Source organism: Mauremys reevesii, unplaced genomic scaffold (genome assembly GCF_016161935.1).
Source record: "Mauremys reevesii isolate NIE-2019 unplaced genomic scaffold, ASM1616193v1 Contig1, whole genome shotgun sequence".
Classification (NCBI taxonomy): Eukaryota; Metazoa; Chordata; order Testudines; family Geoemydidae; genus Mauremys; species Mauremys reevesii.
The window spans coordinates 1028547-1051004 of NW_024100715.1; the positions used below are offsets into that span (position 1 = coordinate 1028547).

General features: G+C 52.6%; 2 protein-coding genes across 3 annotated transcripts in view; both read left to right on the top strand.

Moving 5' to 3' along the window:
* Positions 1-2131, top strand: part of LOC120392477 (E3 ubiquitin-protein ligase TRIM11-like) — a 58989-nt gene extending 56858 nt beyond the window's left edge. For both annotated transcript variants that reach the window (XM_039517257.1, XM_039517256.1), the window contains one exon: positions 534-2131. In XM_039517257.1, the coding sequence (XP_039373191.1) occupies positions 534-666 (133 nt within the window). In that variant the 3' untranslated portion in view covers positions 667-2131. The remainder of the gene's footprint in view (positions 1-533) is intronic.
* On the top strand, positions 1136-21310 carry LOC120392351 (tripartite motif-containing protein 10-like). Its single transcript, XM_039517067.1, has 9 exons — positions 1136-1154; positions 3271-3504; positions 5868-6280; positions 8136-8231; positions 10666-10896; positions 12577-12599; positions 16771-16886; positions 18513-18545; positions 20654-21310. The coding sequence occupies exons 1-9, from the start codon at positions 1136-1138 to the stop codon at positions 21175-21177; spliced, it is 1689 nt and encodes a 562-aa protein (XP_039373001.1). The 3' UTR covers positions 21178-21310.
* The last annotated feature ends 1148 nt before the right edge of the window (positions 21311-22458 follow it).

Sequence of the window (22458 nt, forward strand, 5' to 3'; positions counted from 1 at the left end):
TGTCTGTGGGTCGGTTCTAAACTCCCAGCCCTTGTGTGGGACAGATGGAGACCCCCCTACAGTCCTGGGGGAGGCAGGAGTTCCCCCGGAAATCACTCCAGCACCTTCACTGGCAAATGCCCAGTCCCAGTGCCCCTCCGGCATCAGTCAGAGCATTTCCTTCCCTTTGGGCTCTGGCTGATTCTCAAAGGCCGTGCAGGCTCACGGAGACCAGAGCTGCTCCCTTAGCAGGAAGGATGGACCAGTGGTTACAGCGCTGACCTGACACTAGGAGACCTGGGCTTAATTCTTTGCTCTGCCACAGACTCCCTGTATGACCTTGATGTCGTTTTCAGGTTGACCTGGAATTATTCATTTTTTTTTATTTTTATTTTTTGGAATCGCCAGTGAACTGAAAAATCCATTATTCACCCTCTACACGTAATGGCCTCCTACACAGGGGTCAATTTCATCCTCTCGGAAGCCCTCTGAGACGAGAAGGAAGGGTCTGATCCCTGACTGATTGTAGCTTCGTTGCTCTTATGTTTTTGCAGGGTTGAAACAGGAGGAGGAGGAGGAGAATGCGCCTATATGTACCAGATCACTATCAGCAGTTCAGAGTGCTACAGACGGAGGAACTGGATCTGTAGCAAACCTGATGAATTTGCAAAGAGAAAGATTGCTTAAGAACTAGGAACATGGGCCATTTTTATTTCACTGCTTCCTGGGGTACCAAGAAAAAGACTTTTTTGGTTTTTGTTTTTTCCTGTTCGGTTTGTTACTCTCACAATGTTGGGAAATATGCTGTTAAATCTTGTCTCCCCAGTGTGAAGCTGATGCAAATGAGAACAGAATCAGTCCTGCTAGTCTTGTACATTTCTATCCCTTAACCCACTTCTAGCACACAGTGAAGCAAAGGACAGAGCTACCTCATGTAACCAAACAAGCCCTTCCCAGAGCTCCCCTCTCCTGCATCATGCATGCCAGAGGCGGAGTGCTGGGACCGGCTTGATCCCTCAGGAGACGAGAAGAGATCCTGGCTCACCAAATTACCAGACGTCCCTCATCCTCCAATTCCACTTCCTTGTCCACCACTTCGTCCTTCGGGTTGAGTCAGCCGGCTTCTGACTCCAGCCACCCCCTGCCCAAAGTACCTATGGGGCTCTCGGGCGGAGGTGAGGTCACTGCTGAGGGTGACGTCCAGCTCCTTGTAGAAGTGGCAGGTCTTTGGCGCAACACCAGAGTGACAGTTCACGTCCCTTGCCTGCCTCAGCTCCTTTATCTTCGCACGGCACTGCTGTGTGTCCCATTCGTGGCCCTTCGTGGAGCGGGGCTGGAACTGCAGTTTCCTCTCCCCACAGACCCAGCAGATCCAACAATTCCAGTGTATCTAAGTGTGAGTGTTTGGTGCATGGAGCCACCATGTGATGTGAGCTCTCTGCACCATCCTCAGCAGTGACTAATAACTAGTGCAGTGACAGCGCTGAGCCAGGGACTGAATGGAAGTGGGGGTGCAGGGTCACCTGGGGTGGGGGCAGGGGCTGCAGGGCCACAGGGGGATGGGTTGGAGAACTCCAGGGACACATGGGAACAGGGTAGATGTGTCTGACTGAACGGAAGAGGCTCAGGATCTGCATGGGGGAGATTCCCCAACTTCCTAACAATCCCTGCCCCCCTCCCCCAAAAGAAACTGTTCCGTAATTCTCCCACCCACACCCAACAACCCTCCAGGTTCCAAGTGTGGAGGCCAAGAAATGATTAATAAAGGTTTGAAGAGATCTTAATGTATGTTGGCTAATTTAGCAGGAGTTAGACTGTGATCCTAACTGCTGTGAGATATGTAGAAATAAGATAATGTGGTACAGAGTGAATTGTGTGAAAAGTCATTACGACCTTGTAAAATGCAGTCTTGTTTTTGTTCTAGTATTGAAGACAAATAAGATAGCGAATAGGCTTATGTATAAACAAATGCAAATGTTTTCCTTTAATGACTCCAGGATTGATAGCCATTGTCTATTACAAAGGTATAAATGATTGTTATGATTGTTTACTAATTGAGAGAGATCCGTCCGGGACTAGGGGCAACCCAGTTTCCTATGACACTCTCTCTCCCTCCTGTGAGCACTAGAGAAAGTTAATAAAGTATTTGATTTTGCTGTACCCAAACAAAAAGCGAGAACTTAGTTTTTCTTCGACACCTCCCAGGATCCTTCCCTCTCCCTTAGCTCCTCCCTGACCCCCCCAAGCCTTTGCACTGCTTCTGAGGGGTGCAGGAAATACGGTTCTGCATTGTAGCTTAAATGAATTACTGAAAGTTCGGTATTAATATGCCTAGTAAGGAAACTATTGGTCCAAAAAAACTTTCTGATTTTTTTATTTGTATTGTTACAGACATAATTGCTGACAGATTTATTTGAAATAAATTACCAAAATAATTGAAACAGGTGTGATTATATTATCTTGACAAATAAAATATGTGGAATTTTGCAGAATTTTAGAATATGGTGCACAGAATGTTTGTTTATTTTTTTGGTGCAGAATTCCGCCAGGAGCAGTTACAGCAATATAAGCCACTTGTGTGTAGAGAAGCAAACCAGAAGTGAGGAGAAGAGGTGATGACAGAGAGCACTGAGCGTGCCTGTTTGTGTGAGAGGCGGGAGAAGTAGCTGATAGTCACTGGATGTTAATTAAGGTGACAGCAGGGCACTGACACCACAAGGCATTAAGACTGAATGTCATTTCCTGGGAGAACTCGGGTCAAGCTGGGGGCAGTTTTCCTCAAGTGGCAAAGTTATAAGGGCCAGTGGCAGATTACAGCAAAGGCCGATGGGGCCCGGGCCCTGCAGGAGCAGCCAGACCTCTGCCTCCTGCCCCTCTCCTCCTGCCCCGCTCCTCCTCTCCCCCTGAGGCCCCGCCTCCAGCCCAGCCCACAGCTTGTGGGTCAGGGTGGTGAGCAATTTTCCCCTGCCCCCAGGCAGAGCTGGCTGAGTGACTCGGGGAGCCCCATGCTAAACTGGCCCGAGCCTCCCCCCTGCCACGCACGGCATAGAGCTCGCTCACCCAAGCCCCTCGCCCTGGCTCCCAGCCGCCCCAGAGAGGGACAAGCCCCTCCGGGTGCCCAAGTGGGCGGAGCCGCTGGAGCCTGTGCCTGCCCCCCAGAGGTCACGGCACAGGGCAGGAAGTATAGAAGCCCAGCCCCAGGGCTCAGAAGGGGCTGGACCGCCGGAGAGGCCGGACGCTGGTGCCCCAGCTCCCGCTGGGGAGACTCCCGCCGCCTGCGACTGCCCCGAGGACTGGCCGTACCCGCCGAGGCCGGACGCCACCGGAGGAGCCGGTCAGCCGGAAGGGACCCAGAGCAGCTGCCCAGCTCACCGCCGGCAGAGTGCCCCGAGGAGCCCGTGGTGCTAGACACCGACCAGACGCCAGAGGAGCCAGTCAGCCGGAAGGGACCCAGAGGCGCTGCCCAGCTCACCGCCGGCAGAGTGCCCCGAGGAGCCCATGGTGCTAGACGCCGACCAGACGCGGGTACTGCTAGAGGGGGGTCGGAAGTGGCTCGGGGGCAGCCGACCCCAGTCTGGCTGCGGCACACGCAGTGGAGTGGGTGGGTCTGCGTCCCCCCTGCCACCCCACTCCCGGGTGGCATCTCCCCCTCGCCCCGACACTCAGGACCGGGGCCTGGGCATGTTACTGAACTCTGTGCTCTGCCCCTGCCCCACCAGGCGAATTCCCCGACTCACCGGACATGGGCAGTGAGGCGGCCTGGCCCCCAGCCACCCCAGAGGGGGGCGACCCCAACAGCACACGCCTACAGGGACATACGCTCATCCTAGGCGAGGGATCCCCAAACATTCTCAGTTGTGCCCCCAGCTTACCAGGTCTGCGCGCGCCCCCCCCCCCCCCGGAGATGCCCCTGTAGTTGGGGGCTGTGACTGGGGTGTGGCCGGGAGCAGAGCCACAGCTGGGGCTGGAGGCAGGGCTGGGGTGGGGCCGGAACAGAGCTGGGGGCAGGGCTGGGCCCACTGTGCTCCCCGCAAACGTTCCTCCCTGCCCCCCATGGGTTGTGCCCCACAGTTTGGGGAGCACCACCCTAGGGTGTGGTGAGAGCCACCCAGGGAGCTTGGGCAGCTGTGAGGAGCACCTGACCCTGCACCTGCCTTGGGTGGGGGCCTGGGGGCCCAAGAGCAGCCCCCGGCCTGTGTCCCTGCCCTCCAGGGAGCACCGCCCCCAGCAGGGAGAGGGCCCAGGGCTCCCCACAGTGATCTGGGCTCCCTGGACAGCTCTTACCATGGCCCGTCTTCTGGCCAGGCCAGGGGGCGGGAGACCTTGGGGGATGGGGGAGGGGAGCAGGGGGCAGGGCCCCATGGCAGGGGAGGATGTGAGGGGCCCAAATGTTCTTTATACCTAGGGCTCCAATAAATCCTAATCCGCCTCCGATAGGAGCTGTATTTTGATTGATTGATTGGCCTCTTTGTAATCTTTCCCAGGTTGGAGTTTTGAACAATTAGAGTGGGAGAGAAAAGAATTAGAACCCACACCACTACCACCAATCCTAAACTTCATTCAGCTAATTACAATCAGAGATTTCAAATAAATTAAATAACTACGATGGGGGGAGGGAATGGAAAGGGGAGAAAAGGAAAAAAACAAAAATCCAAAATTTTGTAATGGTTGAGGTTAGAAAAACAAAATGAACATTTTAGTTAGAAGCAAAGCAAAATTTAGTTAGGCTGATTTTCTAACAAGTAGGTCCTAGATTTGGGATTTTTGTTTGCCCAGTTTGATACTCTGCAAAAAGACCCAATTTTTAGAGGGCGGGTAGGCGTTCCGCAGCTCCTTCACTTTGACCCTGCACTGCAGTGTCCCGGTCACGGCCCCTTTCCGTCAGCATCGTGAAATCCGTCCGTAGGCATCATAATTCCTATGGCTGGAGCGCAGCTGGGACCGGACAGCCTCCTCTCCCCAAATGCTGATGTGGTCCAGCAGCTCGGTATTGCTCCAAGCGGGGGATCGCCTGGTGCGTGGAGCAGGCATGGTGGCCAGTGTAGATGGGGTCTGGGGGTTAGGTCGGTATAGCTACATCTCTCAGGGATATGGATTTTTCACACCCTGGAGTAACAAGCTATACAACAGTAAATTCTAGTGTAGACCAGGCCTAAGTAATTCCTAACTTGTTCTTTCCTTATTTTAGCTGCCAATCTCACTCCATTTACATGATCTTCACTATGTTAGTTGTTGGATTGTTAATTTAATTATTTAGATAACTCCAAGGAAGTTTTGAAATGTTGCAACATACAGTAATAATCACATCTGTTATTATTTGTATTAGAAATGGATCTGATTAGACTGAGAACACCAGAATGTTGGCGAAGTTCCAGTCCCAATCTAACTAACATTGCGACTCTGATCTATTTCTAATTCACATCAGATCCTGTTTTGAATTTATTAAAATAATAATTTCTAACTATGATGGCTGAAGGAAAGTACCGTATAATGGCATAGTTTGGGCATAATTCTGCCAACACTGTTGGCCTCTACAAAGTTTTTGTGGGCGTGGAATGAGGATTTTATGATCGGCTCTTTTATTTGGAAAATGCTTGTATCTCTTCAGTGACTTGATTTACTTAATGCTGTTTAGGACAGCAGGGGGAAATATTTGTTTAAAGTCCAATCTGTACAAAGGTAGGAGTTCAATATAGTCATTATTTTACGTCTATATCTCCTTATGTTTTCTCCTTTCCAGAACTGAAGGATCCCAGGCCCAGCGAACACATTCACATCAGATCAGGCAGGAGGCAGCTGGTGCAGGAAGGGCGGAGACCAGCTTCAATCCGGGATAGAGACATTGCTAAGCGAAGTGAAAGTGAAAGTTACTTTCCTCTTTCTTGTAGGTGCCATGGCCGCAAAAGGGGGGATAGAAGAGCTGCAGGAGGCTGTGATCTGTTCCGTTTGCCTGGCTTATTTTAACGATCCGATGATTCTCAAGTGTGGACACAACTTCTGCCGACCCTGCATCACTCAGTACTGCAAGGAGTCCAAAACCTCACCCCCGTATCGCTGCCCTCAGTGCAGGGAACCCTTCCGGGAAGGGGAGTTTCAGCCTAACCGGGTGCTCAGGAACGTGGTGGAAATAGCCAAAAAAATCCCAGCGCCAAGCGGGGAGCGAGCGTGTGAAAAACATAAGGCGCTTTTGCAACTCTTCTGTGAAGTGGATCAAACCCCGATCTGCCTGGTGTGCAGAGAGTCCCGCAGCCACAGAGACCACCCTGTGCTTCCTGTCGAGGAGGCGGCCCAGGATTACCAGGTAATTTTTGCATCTCGGAAATAGAAAACCAGCAAGGTCCTAAAACGAGCTTCCTACAGTCACAAGGGAGAGAAACAAGGGATTTCATACAGGAAGATGCTGAGGAGACACGTTTTTAAGGCCTGCTCTGCATATAGTTTTGGTACTGATCTGTGCTGGGGGGGGGGATTTATTTTTTTAACGAGTTATGTCAGCAACCCCCCAGTGCGGATACAAGTTGTGCTGGTATAAAGGTGCCTGATGCCAGGAAGGCCTGTTCCCCTTTCCATACAGGACTAGGCGATACACCATTATAGAGGTGTAACTACACCCACGCCAGCAGGGCTGTACGGCTGTAATAGCACCAGGATGTGTAAAGCAGGGTATGACTTGTGCGCCCTAGAGCGAGGGCATCCCCTGTGCAGGGGGAAATCCATGCAGGGGGCAGGAAACTCCCCCGTTCCAGCTCACAGTTTCCTTTTACTCCTTGCAGGGTGGGGGCAGCAGGGTTTGCTTCTCATACAGGATGGACATCGGCTGGGGGCCTGGCCCATTCCAGCAGATGGCTTGAAATCTGCGGCGGCAGGGGCAGGGCGCCCATATTTTCAAAATGAAGATCCAGGGTCCTGTTTTCCGGGGGAAGGAGGGGGAGGATCAGGGAGGAGAACTCGTCGGCTTCGGGAACTGGGGAAGAATTATGTCTGTTCCTTGCCGTCTTTTCCTCCCCAGCCAAGCAACACCCCCCTTGCTCCCTCTGGTCCCCCTCCATAGTAAAACCCGAGCCACGTTAAATATCCTTTCTAGCAGGGAGTCTTGAGAATTTCACTGATGTACCGTAATCACTGAGGTTGCAGGGCTCAAGCTCGGCTGCCCTTTTTGGGTAGGGGGTGGGGCGGTAAAGAATTAAAGCTGCCACGTGCCCCCAGTTTCTGTGTGTCACTGGGTTAGATCTGTTTGGACGGTGTCCCAGTGACTCATCTCACTGACTCTCCCCGACATTCTCCGGCAATCCCAGCGCTTAGTGGGGAGGGGGGGGGTCAGGAATGATTATGCGTCGGGGGAGGGAGGGGAGATTATTTCTCACGCCCACTTAGAAATGCCAAGGCCGGTGATATATCAAAACATGCCCTGGATGAGAATGTGGTTCGGAGACTGCTCAGAAAAGTCGCAGTGAGCATGAGCGGAGTGTGAACACCTGTGCAGTGAGGAGTGAAGCCTCCGTCCAGCCCGTCCTTAGCTCAGTTTCCCTGTCCGGGAGGCCTAGATTCACAGTATTTACTTAGGTGCCTAAACCCCCGTTGGAGCCTCCACTGCAATTCACAAAACTCCTGCTGAGCCCTGTCGGTGCCTAAACTCCCTCGGCGTCTGTGTGTTCAGTAACTAGTTCCCTCAGCACCTGTGTTTCTGCTTCTGGCCCTGCTCACTGCATCCCGATGCCCGTCTCCCACCTGAGCCCCAGGGAAGATCAGTGTTAGGGCACCGAACTCCTGTGTGGGGCCTGACCTGGTAGGTGGCCTGAGGCCCCTCAGGTGAGCTCACACACAGAGAGCTCTCCCTTTAGCCCAGTGTTTAGAGCACTCACCTGGGACATAGGAGGCCACAGGTTCAAGTCCCTCTTCCACCTGGTGAGGAGAAGGAATTGGAACAGGGACCTGCCACCTCTCTATGGGATGTTCCTGTTGATGCTGTTCCACTGGGGATAAATACTGAGTCATTTGTGGGAGAGAGAGAGACCGTGAGCGTGAGAAGGACTGTACAGTCATGTGGCTAGAGCTCTCACCCATTTTATTATGCATTTAATATTCTTGAAAATATAAATAAATGGGGAAAAACCCTCCAAAGGCAACCGAAACTAAACCCGTTTTTCTTTTGTTAGGAACAAATTCAGAGACATTTGGAGAGTCTGAAAAAAGAGAGAGACGAGATTCTGTCGTATAAATCGAGTGGGGAAAATACAAGCCAGGAACTGCTGGTAGGTGCCGTTCTTACTCAGAGGCAACCGTGCACTGGGACGTTATTGATATTCTGCTTAGTCTAAGGGAAGAAGAACAGTGAGAAACATCTTCCCTTCCATGGAAGATTATTGCTTATTTATTCTCCTTGTAAAGAAAAACTGTTCGGCTTTAATCGAGTGTAAACAGGAAAATGGATCATTAAGGAAAGAGTTTTAATAATCCAGATATTTCCATTGATAATGCGAGTGTAATTTGTTTAGCTTACAATAGTTTCTCCTTTAGTCTTTCAACTAGAGCTGGTCGAAATTCAACCACAAAAATATCCTGTAGGAAAATGGGATTTAGTAGAAAACAATTTTTTTCCATGGGGAAAATGTCTTTTGCAAATAAATAAATAGTTTTTTGACAGGGAAAAACCAGAATGAACAAAAATGTTTATTTTCATTTCAAATTGAAGTTTTCATTTTGGTTTTAAAAAGCTGAATTTTATTTAAAATTTCAAATGTTTTTATCCCCTTGTTTCCCCATTTCCTCCCTTTTGCCACTGATACAATAACATGAATAATTTCCAGTTTTTTTCTCCTAGATTTTCACTTTTCTTTTTGCCAACTTTTCTAAAATGGGAGAACTTTTGAAGAGTTCCAAAGAGAATGGAATAAAAGGAACAAATGGGATGGTGGTGGAAATGGACATTATTTTATTACATTTTAGAAAAAAGGGGAAACAGAAATGTGAATGTATTTCAAGTTATTTCATGATATTTTTCTAACAAATTAAAAGTCCCATTTTGAACACTGAAAAATGGAAACAACTTTGAAATTTCAAATTTTTTGCAAATTCCTCCCCTGGTTTTTGGCTTTACTTCCAACAGACACAGCTGTTAGCATATAAGCCTGTTTGTTAACCTGAGAGAGAATTTTGGTTCTGAGTTTTGATACTCCTGTATCCTTACTAATGTGTGTGAAGAACAAAGGACAAAGACAGGTGTTGCTTCTGCCTGGCCAGATGGGTTTGTTAGTATAGGGAACAGATATGAACAGAGAAAGTGCTACACGGTATGGTGGGAGTGTAACATGAGGACACACACTGGAAGGCTGCCTGGCTCCTCTCTCAAGCCAAGGTCAAGCACAACCTCACTCCTCATCCTCCCGTGGGGAACAGAAGAAATGGGATGAGGACCCCAGACTCAAGATCCTCCAGAACGGAACAGGACCATAAGTTGTAAGGGGTGTGACTAGGGGCGCGCACTGCAGGTATATGTGGACCTGCTAAGAAGGAGGAATGGGGAACGGGGACACAGGCAAGGCTCTGCGGCGTCAGAGCCAGGAAAGGGGACGCGGGGTGAAGGCTCTGTGGCATCAGAGCTGGGAAGGGCGATACGGGGTGAAGAGCTCTGGATATGCTGGCGTGTGGAGCTCTGGATATCCTTGCTTGGAACTAACCCCAGTAAGCGTCACATTTCCTGCACTTTGGACTTTTGGTCTCCTGCTTTCTGTCTGCGAGACAAGAACCAGGGGAGGGTTAAGGGAAACCCTTGAACAATAACCACAACAGAACAGTGCGGGCAGCCGCTATAGAAATCTGCTGCCCGGAGAAGGCTGGTCACTTAACACCTGACCAAACCCTGCTGAAGTCATTGGAAAGACTCCTGTTGATTGTGGTGAGCTTTGGAACAGGCCCTAGCGATAGCGCTGCTGGACGTTGCCATGAAGATGATCTGGGTTCGAAATATGATATAAGTTTCTTGCTCCTGGGGTACCAGGTGCTAGAGAGCTCCAGAAAGAGCATGACTTGGTGGGCTTCTGTCCCGTTCACACGCACGTTTCTAAGTGCCCTACAAACTCAGATTTGCACCTGCAAATGGGTGTCTTGCCAGACACCCAATTTGTGCTCAGAATCCCTGTGTGGGTTAAAATTGGAGATTTATGATGTGACCAAATGTTTGTATCCTAAACTGTGCATTCAGAACTCGTCAGAGCAATTGTTGGGGCTCTGATTTTGAAGCCAGTTTTAGAAACACGGCCCTATTCATCTAGATGAATTTTGTGGGGAAAATCTCTTCCCCAGTTCAAGTCTAGCGCTTCCGAGTTTGGGTTCTACTGTTTGCTCCCCAGAAGTAATCCTTGCCTGTCCCATTCTGGATCCCACACCTGCTGTCCTTCCTGTTATTTGAAGGATCTGGTTTTCTAGAGACCACTGATAACAAAATATCCTAATAATGCAAGATAGATTCATAGTCTAACCACCAGTTAGGGTTCCTCAGAATTCATTGGAAAATCATCTGTCTGCTGAGCACAGAGTTTGTTCTCCATAACATATCAGGAGTTAAATTCTACGGGGTTGCAATGACATGCTCCCATGTGCATACACAAGGCTATAAAATGTCCCATAACTCACTCCGTGTTCCTGTCCTTGACCCATGATTTCTCTGTTTCTATCTCTTCATTTCAGAAACAGCTAAAAACTGGGAGGCAAAAGATTGTGGCTGAATTTCAGCAACTGCACCAGTTTTTGGAGGAACAAGAGCAACTCCTGCTGGCCCAGCTAGAAGAGCTGAATAAGGAAATTGAAAAGAGGAGGGATGAATATGTTGCCAAACTATCTGAGGAACTCTCCTCTTTCAGTTCCCTGATCAGTGAGATGGAGCAGAAGTGCCAGCTGCCAGCGAGTGAATTCCTGCAGGTGAGATGGTGTTAGAAACACCCCAGAACCTTTCTCAGGGCAAGAAAGTCTCCTAAGCCTTCACTTTTGGAGTGTAGGAGTGTGTGACGTTCCCCTGGTGTTATCTGGACCAGTGATCTGCTAGGTCACTCCAGTCCTCGACTCTGGGATCCAGCCTTACCCTGCTCTGCTGTGAGACCCCCACTCCTGGGCTGTTCACGCACAGCCGCTGGCATGTAAGCTGCTCTCAGCTACGTGAGGGAGCACTTTTGGCCAGCCACTGCTTGGATTGTGCAACCGAATGACACTAGCCAATATCTCTGGTCCCAGACACAACCCTAGGAACCTCCATCTTACAGTGTCCAGTTAAACTCGTTGTTCTCCCTGTCTCAGAATGCAAGAACAAAGAGAAATTCAATAAAATTACAAGGTGATAAATTAAAAAACTGATCCATTGAACACTTTTTTTCACACATCACGTAATTAGACTGTGGAACTCATTGCCACTGGATGCTGTTGAGACCAAGCATTTAGCAAAACTCAAAGTGAGAGGATATTTCTGTGGATAACACAATATCCAGAGTGATGCTTCATTGCTTCAGCCAGTTGCTTAAAGAGAAGGATGAGAATGTGGGGGCAGATTCTTACACCTTCCTCTGAAGCATCTGGCACTGTCCACCTTTCGAGACAGAATAGTGATTAGATGGACGTCCAGTCTGAGCCAGTCTGGCATTTCCTGTGTTCTAAACACTAACACCAAAAGATGAAAGATGGAACCAGTCTTTAATTATAGAAATAGCTAAGATTGAGGCTAAGATTGCATTTAAAGCCTGATTTTGCCACTTTTCCTACATATCACAAAAAGGGAAAATATTGGCCTTAAAACTGATACATGGGGTCTGAGGCTGTGGTGATTTTCTCTGCCAGAACTGAAGTTAGACAGGGAAGCTGTTCATTACTTATGGCAGCCTGAACGTGTAAGTAGTCGTTAGAATTCCAAAAGCCTTCTGATGATTTTATTTTTCAAAAAAAGGCTCTAACTAGCGAGAAAAAAAAAAAGAAAAGGGAAAAAACAGGTGAGAAGTAAAACGTAGCATCCTGGATGTCTCTAGCTGATATCTAGGGTCAGATTCTATATTGCGACCAGTATCTGCTGTGGGCAGCATTCTTCACTCCTCAGGTGTCCTGCATTGATCCTGGGGTGTAGGATAGTGATTGGCCCTGTGTTACTCTGTACCCCACACCCACTGCTCTCACCCAGCCCCACCTTCCTGTGCATGTCAGAGTGTTTGTGGGCAAGTGGGGAGAGAGTTTATAGCATGGGGGCATCCCTCCCTCTGGCCCCACTGGAGTCTGCAGGAGGGGATCTTCCCCACACCTGTGAGTGTTAGGAGGATCCTCGTTCAGCACATCACAAGACTGAGCCCTCTGGTCCCATGTGCCGGGTGGTTATGCAAATATCACTACACAGAGAGCCTGTGTGCCTCTGTATACAAACTTCTTGGGCCCAGATCCTGCAGTCAGAGCACTTCTTAAAAAAGAGCAAAGGCAACACATTGAATGTTTTTCTTTGCATTAATAAGTAACAAATAATTTCTCTCTGAACTTCCAACTGTAAAGACCAAGTGAGTCCCCTCCAGAGCAGGAGGGATCCTTAGTGTGAGAGCTGGGACTGAATTTCCTTTTCTCTCTCCCCTCTAGGACATCAAAGGCACCTTGAGCAGGTAGGTGGCTCCTTCTCACTCTCCCTTTCACTTCCCAGGGCAGGGAAGGGATTTTGGACATGAGACCTGGCTCCCCACGGCCCAGCAGTGCAGAGTGTGGGGCTGGTTCCCAATCTCCCTCCGTTACATCTAATCTCGGGGCTGTTGTGATTGTGACCAGACTCCAGAATAGAACAGCCTGAGAAAAGAGTGATTGACCCACAGACAGGGGTGTTATTTGTAGTGTGGCTGGTGGAACGGAGACCTCAGGAGATCGGGGATGGAGAATGGGTCTCTCATTTCTAGGTCATAGACTCCAAACCCCACCCAGGTTGGTAGGGATGGAAAGTCAGGGCCAGCTGATGACTGTTCAATGAGCTGTTTGTTAATTGTTTCTAATTGTGCAGTGAGCTCTAGCCGTGTGCTGGGCGTGGCAGGAGATACGATGGAAGAGACGTTCCCTGCTCTGAGGAGTTTATAACGTGCTGTTATCAGTAGCGCTATGGCAGTGCCTGGAGGCTCAAGGCAAAACCAGGGCCCAACGTGCCGGGTGCTGCACAGACACAGACAGAGACAGTCCCTGCCCCAGGGAGGTTACAGTCTAAATAGACACAAGAGACACAGGGCGGAGGGAGGAAGGATTAAAATCAATTGAAGGGAACATTCAGTGGAGACAAAGTGCTGCACGTTGGGAGGAAAAATCAAACCTACAACTAGGAAATGGGGAGTCACTGGGGCGGCAGCAGGACTGCGGGAAAAGCTCTGGGGGTGGCAGTGGGTCACACAGTGAAGGAGGCGGCAGGGTGATGCTCTTGTGAAAAAGGCAGATGTCACTGTGGGATGCTGTCCCAGGTTGCTGTATTCACCGCAGGTGCTGCCCCCTCCTGGCTGCTCTGGGGATTAGCTCTTCCAGGGCCAACCCCTCCCCTGGCGTCTCTCCCCCGTTGTCTCTCTCTCACTCTGCAGCCTCATCTCTCCCCCCAGGAGCTGCAGCTTCCTCTGCGTGTCTCAGCCCCCAGCCAGGTCACTGAATGGTTCCCCTGCTGGGGGGCAGAGTCTCGCTGGCCCCACTGCCCAGGCAATGCCGCTCCAGCCGGGGCTGGGTGGGGAACTCGAGCCGCCCACTGCTCCAGGGTCCAGCCCAGGGACCCTGCCACATGCAGGCACCGTCTGCTCCTCCCTGGGCTGCTCCCCACTCCCCTCCCACAGGCCTTCGTCTCCCCCCTGCTCTCTGACGGGGGTTAGACCAGGTGACCCTGGCAGCCCCCTCTGGCCCTGTGAGTCTAACACTCCCTCCCCCAGGGCCCGGCTCCCAGCAGCCTGTTCTCTGCCTGGGTCCCTCCTGCCCTGTCGAGTGCACAGGGGGGCTGCAGACTCCTCACTGCAGCCATTTCTGCTGCCACCTTCCTGGCTTTGCACGAGCCCAGCCCCCACCTGCTCAGCTGAGCTTCATCGTCCAGCCAGGGGTCACTGCTCTGGCCTGAACCCCCCGTGTGTGGCCTGTCTCCCCAATCTCCTCGTTCTCTGCTTCCTTCACCCTTTCCGGGGCTGATGTGGGGTGAGCACGCAGCACAGGTGTGTTAACAGGAGTGTCAGGGTCAGACACAGGAGGACGTTGTTCCCCCCTTCTCGCCACGGGGAGGCCTCAGCTGGAATCCTGTGTCCAGTTCTGGGCACCGCCCTGTGAGAAGGACGTGGAGAAATTGGGGAGAGTTCAGAGCAGAGCAACAGAAGTGACCCGAGGTTTAGACTGGACGAGCTGTGAGGAAGGTTGCAATAAATGGGTGTGTTCAGTCTAGAGAAGAGGAGACTGAGGCAGGGCCTGATAACAGTCTCCAGATCTGCCTGAGGCTGTTCTGCAGCGAGCGGTGACCAGTTGTTCTTCACGTCCCCTGAGGGCAGAACAAGGAGGAATCGGTTTAATTGGCCACAAGGGAGATTTACATCAGTGTGACGGGGTCCCGGGGCGCAGCCTGGCCTGTGGCACTGCTGAGCCCCCCAGATCCCCAGCCTGGGCTGCCTCTCGCCCCGTGATGCTGATGTCGAGCTACAGGCCTGACAGGCCCTGCGCTGACACAGACACCTGCGGGCAGGGACCTGCCCGGCCGTGTTACATGGCTCATCTCCCAGCCATTGACGAACCAGCAATAGAAGGCGCCAGCCAGTTCCCCCAGCTCCAGCCCTGCCCCCCAGAACTGCACCGACTCCCACTGCTCCCGGCTCCCTGGGCAGTGCCGGTTCATTCAGTCATTTGCCGTCCCCCAGTGCGGGGTGGACACACACTGGCCTTTGTGTGTGTGTGAGAACCCCGGAGCTAGTGGACTGACCATCGTATGTATCCAAAGAGCTAGATAAGAACATAAATTATCTTTGAAATGGGTTAGTGGGTCTCACTCCAGGTCCTGGTACGATGGGCATCTACATCACCACAAGGATTGTCACTAATTATCTCCCTTCCATGGGGTACGGGATACGTCAGGGGATCCTGCTTCCCACACTCACAATATCAGCGGGGAGCCGTGTTCGTCTGGATCTGTAAAAGCAGCAGAGAGCCCTGTGGCACCTTGTAGACTGACAGACGTATTGGAGCAGGACGAAGTGGGGATTCGCCCACGAAAGCTCCTGCTCCAATACGTCTGTTAGTCTATCAGGTGCCACAGGACTCTTTGCTACACTCACAATACAAGACCGAGGGGACGTTCAGTGCAGCTGAAAGGCAGCTAGTGTAAAGCTGGGGGGGGGGGGAACGGTGGAAGCTGATCTGTGGGGCTGCTGCTGGGTGCTGAGCACCCACTATTTTTGTTCCACGGGTGCTCCAGCCCCGGAGCCCCCACAGAGTCGGTGCTGACGTGTGTCAGGTCCTTAAACTTCACCCAGTTATTCCTGTGCTCAGCCCAATAACTTATATTTGACTAAATCCTAATGTGTGTTGACTAAAGCACCTTCCAGAAAGCCAGTCAGTCCTGATTTACCGACATCAACAGACAGTAACACCTGAGGCTGCCTAGAAGTGGGGGGGCCATTGGTGCCCAAACCATGGCCCCACCCCTGCTCCGCCTCTTCCCTGAGACCCCACCCCTCACTCCTCTCCATCCCCTCCCCCATCACTCACCTTTCAGGCAGGTACCCAGGCAGAGAGCAGAGCTCGCCCACCTTTAAAAGTGATGGGGCCACGGCCCCCCTGTTCTGGTGCCCTGTCAGGAGATGGAGAATCCACCACTTCCCTGGGCAGTTTCTGCCAATGGTTAATGCACCCGCACTGCTAACAATGTCTGTCTGATTCCCATGGGCATTTCTCTGCCTTAGGCTTCCAGCCATTGGTCCTTGTGCTGCCTTTGTTTGCTAAACTGAGGAGCCCTTTAGTGCCAAGTCTGTTCTCCCCAGGACGGTTGTCCCGGAGGGTGGGGGGAGTCAGGGCCCTGCACCCACCACTTCCTGCGATTCACCGTGACTCTCACCCAGCCAGTAGAACAGAAGGTTTATTGGGCGACAGGAACACGGCCCCAAACAGAGCTTGTAGGTACAACCAGGACCCCTCAGTCAAGTCCTTCTGTGGGGCTGGGAGCTTAGACCCCAGTCCTGGGGCTCCCTCCGTTTCCCCAGCCAGCTCTAAACTGAACCCCGCTCCCGCCGTCTCCCCCAGCCTCCCCCCAGCTCCTTCTCCAGCCTTTGGCCCGTTTCCTGGGCAGAAGGTGTCTCCTGGCCCCAAACCCTCTCCTGGGCTCTCATGTTACGCGCCCAGGTATCTTCCCTCAAGGAACGTCTCCCATCCCCAATGCAGACAGTCCCAGTGAAACTCCCCTGCAACATTCCCAGGTCAATGCTCCCCAGTCCCTGCTGCGTCACATCGGCATTTATACCCCATACTCAAGTGCCAGGGATCTCTCAGGACAAGGCATTTTCACCAGCCCTCACATCAGATTTGTGGGTCTTCTCTGCACCGGCTTCACATTTTCAACGTCCATTTTAAACTGGGGACCCCAGAACTGGATGCAGTTTTCCAGTATCGGTCTCACCAAAACGAAGGGGAAACTTGTAGGATCAAAGCTGGGATTGGATCTGTTCCTGGGGCAACAGAGAATTTAACCTCCAGGGTCTGCTGAGCTACAGCCATTCACTAGAGTAAAATACATGTTAGTAAAACACAAACATGACCGAACTCCACAGCGAGTAACACTGGGTTGTTCTTCAGATGCGAGAGGGAGAAGTTTCAGAACCCAGTGGCCTTTTCTTCTGAACTGAAATGGAGACTCTGGGAATCTTCTCAAAGAAATGCATCTCTGGAGACCAGAATGAAGGAATTCACAGGTAATAACCAGTCACCTGAGAAATTTTCTCACCTATGTTACAGTGATAACTGACAGAGCTGGGGAAATCTCTTGGGGACAATGATTGTGGATGGAGATCGTCAGGTAATCATTTGGAAGCTATGAATTCCCTACCCAGCTCTCAGTACGGCCCACACACACTGGGTTAGGGGGCTGCATTCGGACCCCCTGGGGGTTTCCTTTCTTAGCAGCTGTGAACATTAACCTGAGCTTGAGCTTCCTGCTGAATTCACTGTTTCAGGAGTATGTTTGTTTGGATTTTTTGTCTGCAAGGCCTCCGGTGTCACCACAGTCCCTCTCTTGCTTCAGAGCAGGGCTGGGGAACCTTTTTTCTATCACGGGCCATTGAGCCACAGAAAAAATCAGTCGCTGACCACTCACCTGCAGGGGGACAGAGAGGGGGTGTGGAGGCTCGGGGCTCCCCCCCCGCAGCAGGCCGAGCTGGCGTGCGTGGCTCCAGCCGCGCAGGGATTGCAGAGGCAGTGGCGCTGGAAGAATTTTTACAGTGAGGGAGCTGAAAGCCAGTGGTCCCCAAACATTTTACCTGACACCCCTGTTACCCCATCTGTGCCCCCTCTCCCCAGAGCGGGGACCAAGACTGGGCCGTGGCTCCGGGAGGGGAGGGGCAGGATGGGGTAAGGGGGCTGAGGCTGGGACCACACCTGGGGGCTGGGGCAGAGTCCTGGGTACGGGGCCAGCAAATGGGATCCCCCCACGTTCCTAGTTCCCGCAGCTCTTCGCAGAGGTAGGTTCCCCACCCCTGCTTTAGAGATTCTCCACCTTTTACCCTCCTGAGCTGGAGAGAATGAGACCCCCAAAGGATGAGCCAGATTTACTGAGTACTAATGATTGAATGCTAATCAGTGACACAGTGTCTGTGTGTTGGTCTGGCTGTGAATGATGTGTTGGTTTCAGAGGGTTTCTCTACACAGCAATTAAACACCTGTGACTGGCCTGTGTCTGCTGACTCACGAGGTTCGGGCTCGGGCTGGAGCCTGGCTCTGCGACCCTCTCCCGTCACAGGGTCCCACAGCCCAGGCCTTTGCCCAAGCCCCAGCATCTACCCCGCAATGAAACAGCCCCAGTGCCTGAGCCCTGTGACCCCACGCCAGCTGTCATGGGCCAGCCACAGCTGTGTAATTGCTGGTAAAACATCTCTGGTCTGCCATGTCACCTTAGGTCGGGTCCTTAGTTTTTAATGTTTGGGGTTATTTTTTAGTGAGGTGTGGAATAGGTAATAATTGGAGATATACCAATCTCCTAGAACTGGAAAGGACTTTGAAAGGTCATCAAGTCCAGCCCCCTGCCTTCACTAGCAGGACCAGTTTTTGCCCCAGATCCCTAAGTGGCCTCCTCAAGGGTTGAGCTCACAACCTTGGGTTTAGCAGGCCAATGCTCAAACCACTGAGCTATCCCTCCCCCCTGATTTGCATGGCTGGGTTGAATGGTTTGTACTGGCCTGAATTGCACTTAACCTACTTCACTAGAACTTCATAAAGTTTGTTTTCTTTTCATTTTGCTTTTGTGTTAGAACATTAGGGATATATTCACATTGTTAAACACGACAACCTGACATTTCCTCTCTTTCACCCATTTCTTCCTCTAGACTCACTCTCGTCTAGACAGCGATTTGACAAAGGTAAATTTCTCCTATCAAAGGGGGAGTGAAAACTTTCCTATGAATTATGGTGGCTCATTGACAGCACCATAGTTCAGGTTTCTTTTCACTTTTGCATTTGACAGGAGCTGAGCAACATATTCCTGGTGGCTGCCCAGATCTTTCCTAAAAACAGAAAAGTCGATTCTTTTCTCTGTTAGAATTTAGAATTTGTAACTAGCGGTTGGGTTACCCAGATGGGCTGGGGTGCGGGAGAGGGGGCGAGCAGTGGATCTCCGCAGAGATCTAAGAGTTTAAAAATGAGCCTTTTGGAAAGTCAGAGAGGAACATCTCACCTCATTCTCAGAACTCTTTATGCGCATACATCACATCCCCATGCCATATTATTAGTATTAGCAAATGCACAAGTGTTACAATGAAGAATGGGAAAATCCAACATACAAAAATAGACATTTCTGTTTTCTCTCTACTTTATAGGTCAAAAGAAAAAATGTTAAAAATGTCAGAAGGGGTTCGGTAGACATCACCTGTTCGCAGACAGGCCAACTCTCATGAATGAATCGTGAGAGATGTGATTTCTCAGTAAAATTAAGCCTCGCTCATGATCTCACCATAGAGCCGCGGCTTAAAAAAAAATCCCGACATTTGAGAGCTCTAAAAATTAGGCTGAATTTTACTTAGAAATCCTGTCAGGTGCCCTGGGCGCGGCTGGGGCTCCCGCTGTCACCCCCCCAGTGCGGCTGCTCCCCTGCCAGCCTGGGAAGTGGGAGGGGGCCCCCACTGCAGCCCCCAGGCCTAGGCAGGGTGAAGGGCCCTAGGAGGAGCAGAGGTGGGGCTGGGAGGCTTTATTATGGCCTGGGGGCTGCAGGGGGCCTGAAGTGATTGGGGGGCTGATGGGCGGAGGGGCTGTATTGCTGGTGGGTTCTGAGCAGAGAGGGTGAGTGCTGGGAGGGTGAACTGAGGGCGGTGGGGGAGGGGTGCTGAACTGATGGGGGGTGATGATGGGAGCCGGGGGACTGAATTGAGGGGTCGGATGGGGACAGAGCTGATGGGGCTGGGGACAGGATTAATTGCTGGGCAGGAGATGGGCAGATGGGGTGAGAGCGCCTGCAGCCGGAGCCAAACCCCCCTCCTCCAGGCCATGCGGGAGAGTGGGCAGCACTGCCTGTCACATGCGCAGCCCTGGGGAGGGGCCAGGGGGGTTCAAACATCAGGCGACTGAGCTAAAACCCACAACAGAATCCTTTAAAATGTGCTGATTGCTGGGCCCTGTGATCTGCTGGGAGCCTCCTGTGCTGCCAGGGTCTCTGATCACGTCTGTGGGGAGAGGTGGGGGCAGGTGGGGAAAGGCTCCAGGGCCTGACTGTCAGGCCCGTTCGTGCTGCTCTGTCAGAGCAAAGGGGCCTTAATGTGCCTGGAAACAGTCCCCAGAAAATAGCTCCAGTGCCAGGAAGCCCCCCCTCTCCCCCGTCCGTGTGAAGTTGGCACAGGGGCTCCACAGCAACTCTGCCCCCAGCCGTTACTGTAGCAGTGGGCTGGGGCCATGCTGGGGCCAGGGCCGGCCCTAGGGGGGTCCGGGGCGGAAGTGACAGATTCGTCTCTTCTGGGACCGACCGCACCAGCCAATCGCACCAGCCCGCGGGGCCCCCAAAGCGCAGGGCCCGGCGCGGTCGCCCCGATTCGTCCTCCCCAGGGGCGGCTCTGCTGGGGGCACAGACAGGAGGCATCACACTCTGGCTGCTCTCTGCTTCGCAGCCCTGAGGCCCCTGGAGCGAGGGGCCAGGCAGACTGAAGGAAGGACAAAGGTGGCTTAAACCAGCTCCCTCTGACCCCCCTCGTCTCCCCCCCAGCACAAGGATGGAGTCACTGAGACTCCGACTCGGGGTCTGGGGCCTGGCTCAGCCGAGCTGATCCTTTCGCTCTGTCCCTGAACTGGCTCTGTCAGGGTGTGAATCCCCCCGGCCCAGGGCTGAGATCTCAGCGCTGCTCCCCGTGCAGAGCTGGGTAAATCCGGGAGGGGGGAGGTTGCCTGGTTCACTCCCCAGCTGGGGCAGGTTCTGTCAGTGACACGATCAGAGCCTGCCCCAGGGCTGAGCTCTGCCCCTCACGCTCTGATTCTCTCTCTGCAGCGAACGTGACTCTGGATCCACACACGGCCCATCCCCAACTCATCGTGTCTGCGGATCGGAGAAGTGTGAGATGGGGAGACAAATGGCAGGACCTGCCCGACAACCCTGAGAGATTTGACACTGAGCCCTGTGTGCTGGGCTGTGAGGGATTCACCTCCGGCCGACACTACTGGGAGGTGGAGGTGGAGGTGGGGAGCGGGGGAGTCTGTGCTGTGGGGGTGGCCAGAGAGTCTGTGAGCAGGAAGGGATGGATCAGCCCTGACCCTGAGCAGGGGATCTGGGCTGTGGAGTGCAGTGAGGATCAGTATCGGGCTCTCACGTCCCCTCTGCAGCGCATCCCTTTCCCCCCGAGCCGGGGACCCCGCAGGATCCGGGTGTGTCTGCACTATGAACGGGGGCAGGTGTCGTTTTTCGATGCTGGTACCGGGGACCCGATGGTCACTTTCCCGCCGGCCTCTTTCGCCGGGGAGAGAATCCGCCCATACTTCTGGCCTGGTGTTAGTTGTACTGTGCGGCTCCTCTAGCCCCCACCCCCTGATCTCTATGACCCTGGTGGACTGGGCTGAAGTGGGGGGTGACGCTCTACCCGCAGCTCTATGGCTGTGGAGGTCTGTGTGTGGCGCTCTAGGATCAGTCTCTGTGCTCCTGGGAGGCCAACTCGGGGAAGGCTGGTCTGAGGGGCTCTGGGAGCTGTAGTTCCCTGGTTAGCTCCCTGCCTATAGAGCCAGCCCTGGAGCAGGGAAAGAACTACACTTCCCAGCATTCCCTTGGCCACGACCCACTGGAAAGGAAGGGGGGGACCTTATGCTGCAGCGTGTGCTGAGAATGGAGAGTTGCACTGTGAATGGGGAGGGATACAGTATTTTAACATTCAAAAACAGGACACTCCGGGGGGGGGGAGCCCCACCCTGCCACCATCCACTCCCTCTGACTACCCCCCACAGAAACCCCAACCCACCCAACCCCCCTGTCCCCTGATCACCACCTCCCGGGACCCCTGCCCCTAACGGCCCCCCAGGATCCCACCCCGATCTACGCACCACTGCTCCCTGTCCCCTGATTGCCCCCTCCTGAGACCCCCCCCAACTTCCCCCAGGACCCCACCCCCTACCTGTTCCCTGACAAACCCCTGGGACGCCCATGCCGATCCCACCGCTGCCTGGCCCCTAACTGCCCCCCTGACCCATCCAACCCCCCCTTCTCCCTGCCCCTGACTGCCCCCCAAACCTCCACCCCATCCAACGCCCCTACTCCCTGTCCCTTGACTGCCCCGCTCCCCGGAACCCCCTACCCCTTCTCCAACCCCCGAGCCCCCTTACCGTGCCACTCAGACCAGCGTGTCTGGCTCTGTGCAGCTCCAGACACGCTGCTGCCTACATGCTGCTGTGTTCCCCCGCGGCACCCACAGCCGCCCCCACCCCACCCCGCACATACACCCAGCACCTGCCTTCCAGCTCTGAACCCCTCACAATTCAGGAGGGCTATAGCTCAGTTCGGGCAGCTGTTACTTCATTTCTCCCAAATCAAATACACGGATCCACTGTAACTTGCTGTAGAAAAAGTAGGATAAAATTGAGCAAGAAATGCTTCCCAGGGGTTATCAGGACTGGAATTGCTATTTTCAACAGCCATTGCCTTTTGTTTGTTTGTTTGTTTAAAAGGAAGACAGTGATATTGCATTGGCAAATTCCCCATAGAAAGAAAGAGTGGAACAAAAGAATAATAAAGGCACCTCAACTTTTCCTCATGTATGGAGGACAGTCTTATAATCTGCATCCAGATCTCCTCCAATCCCACCAGCTGAA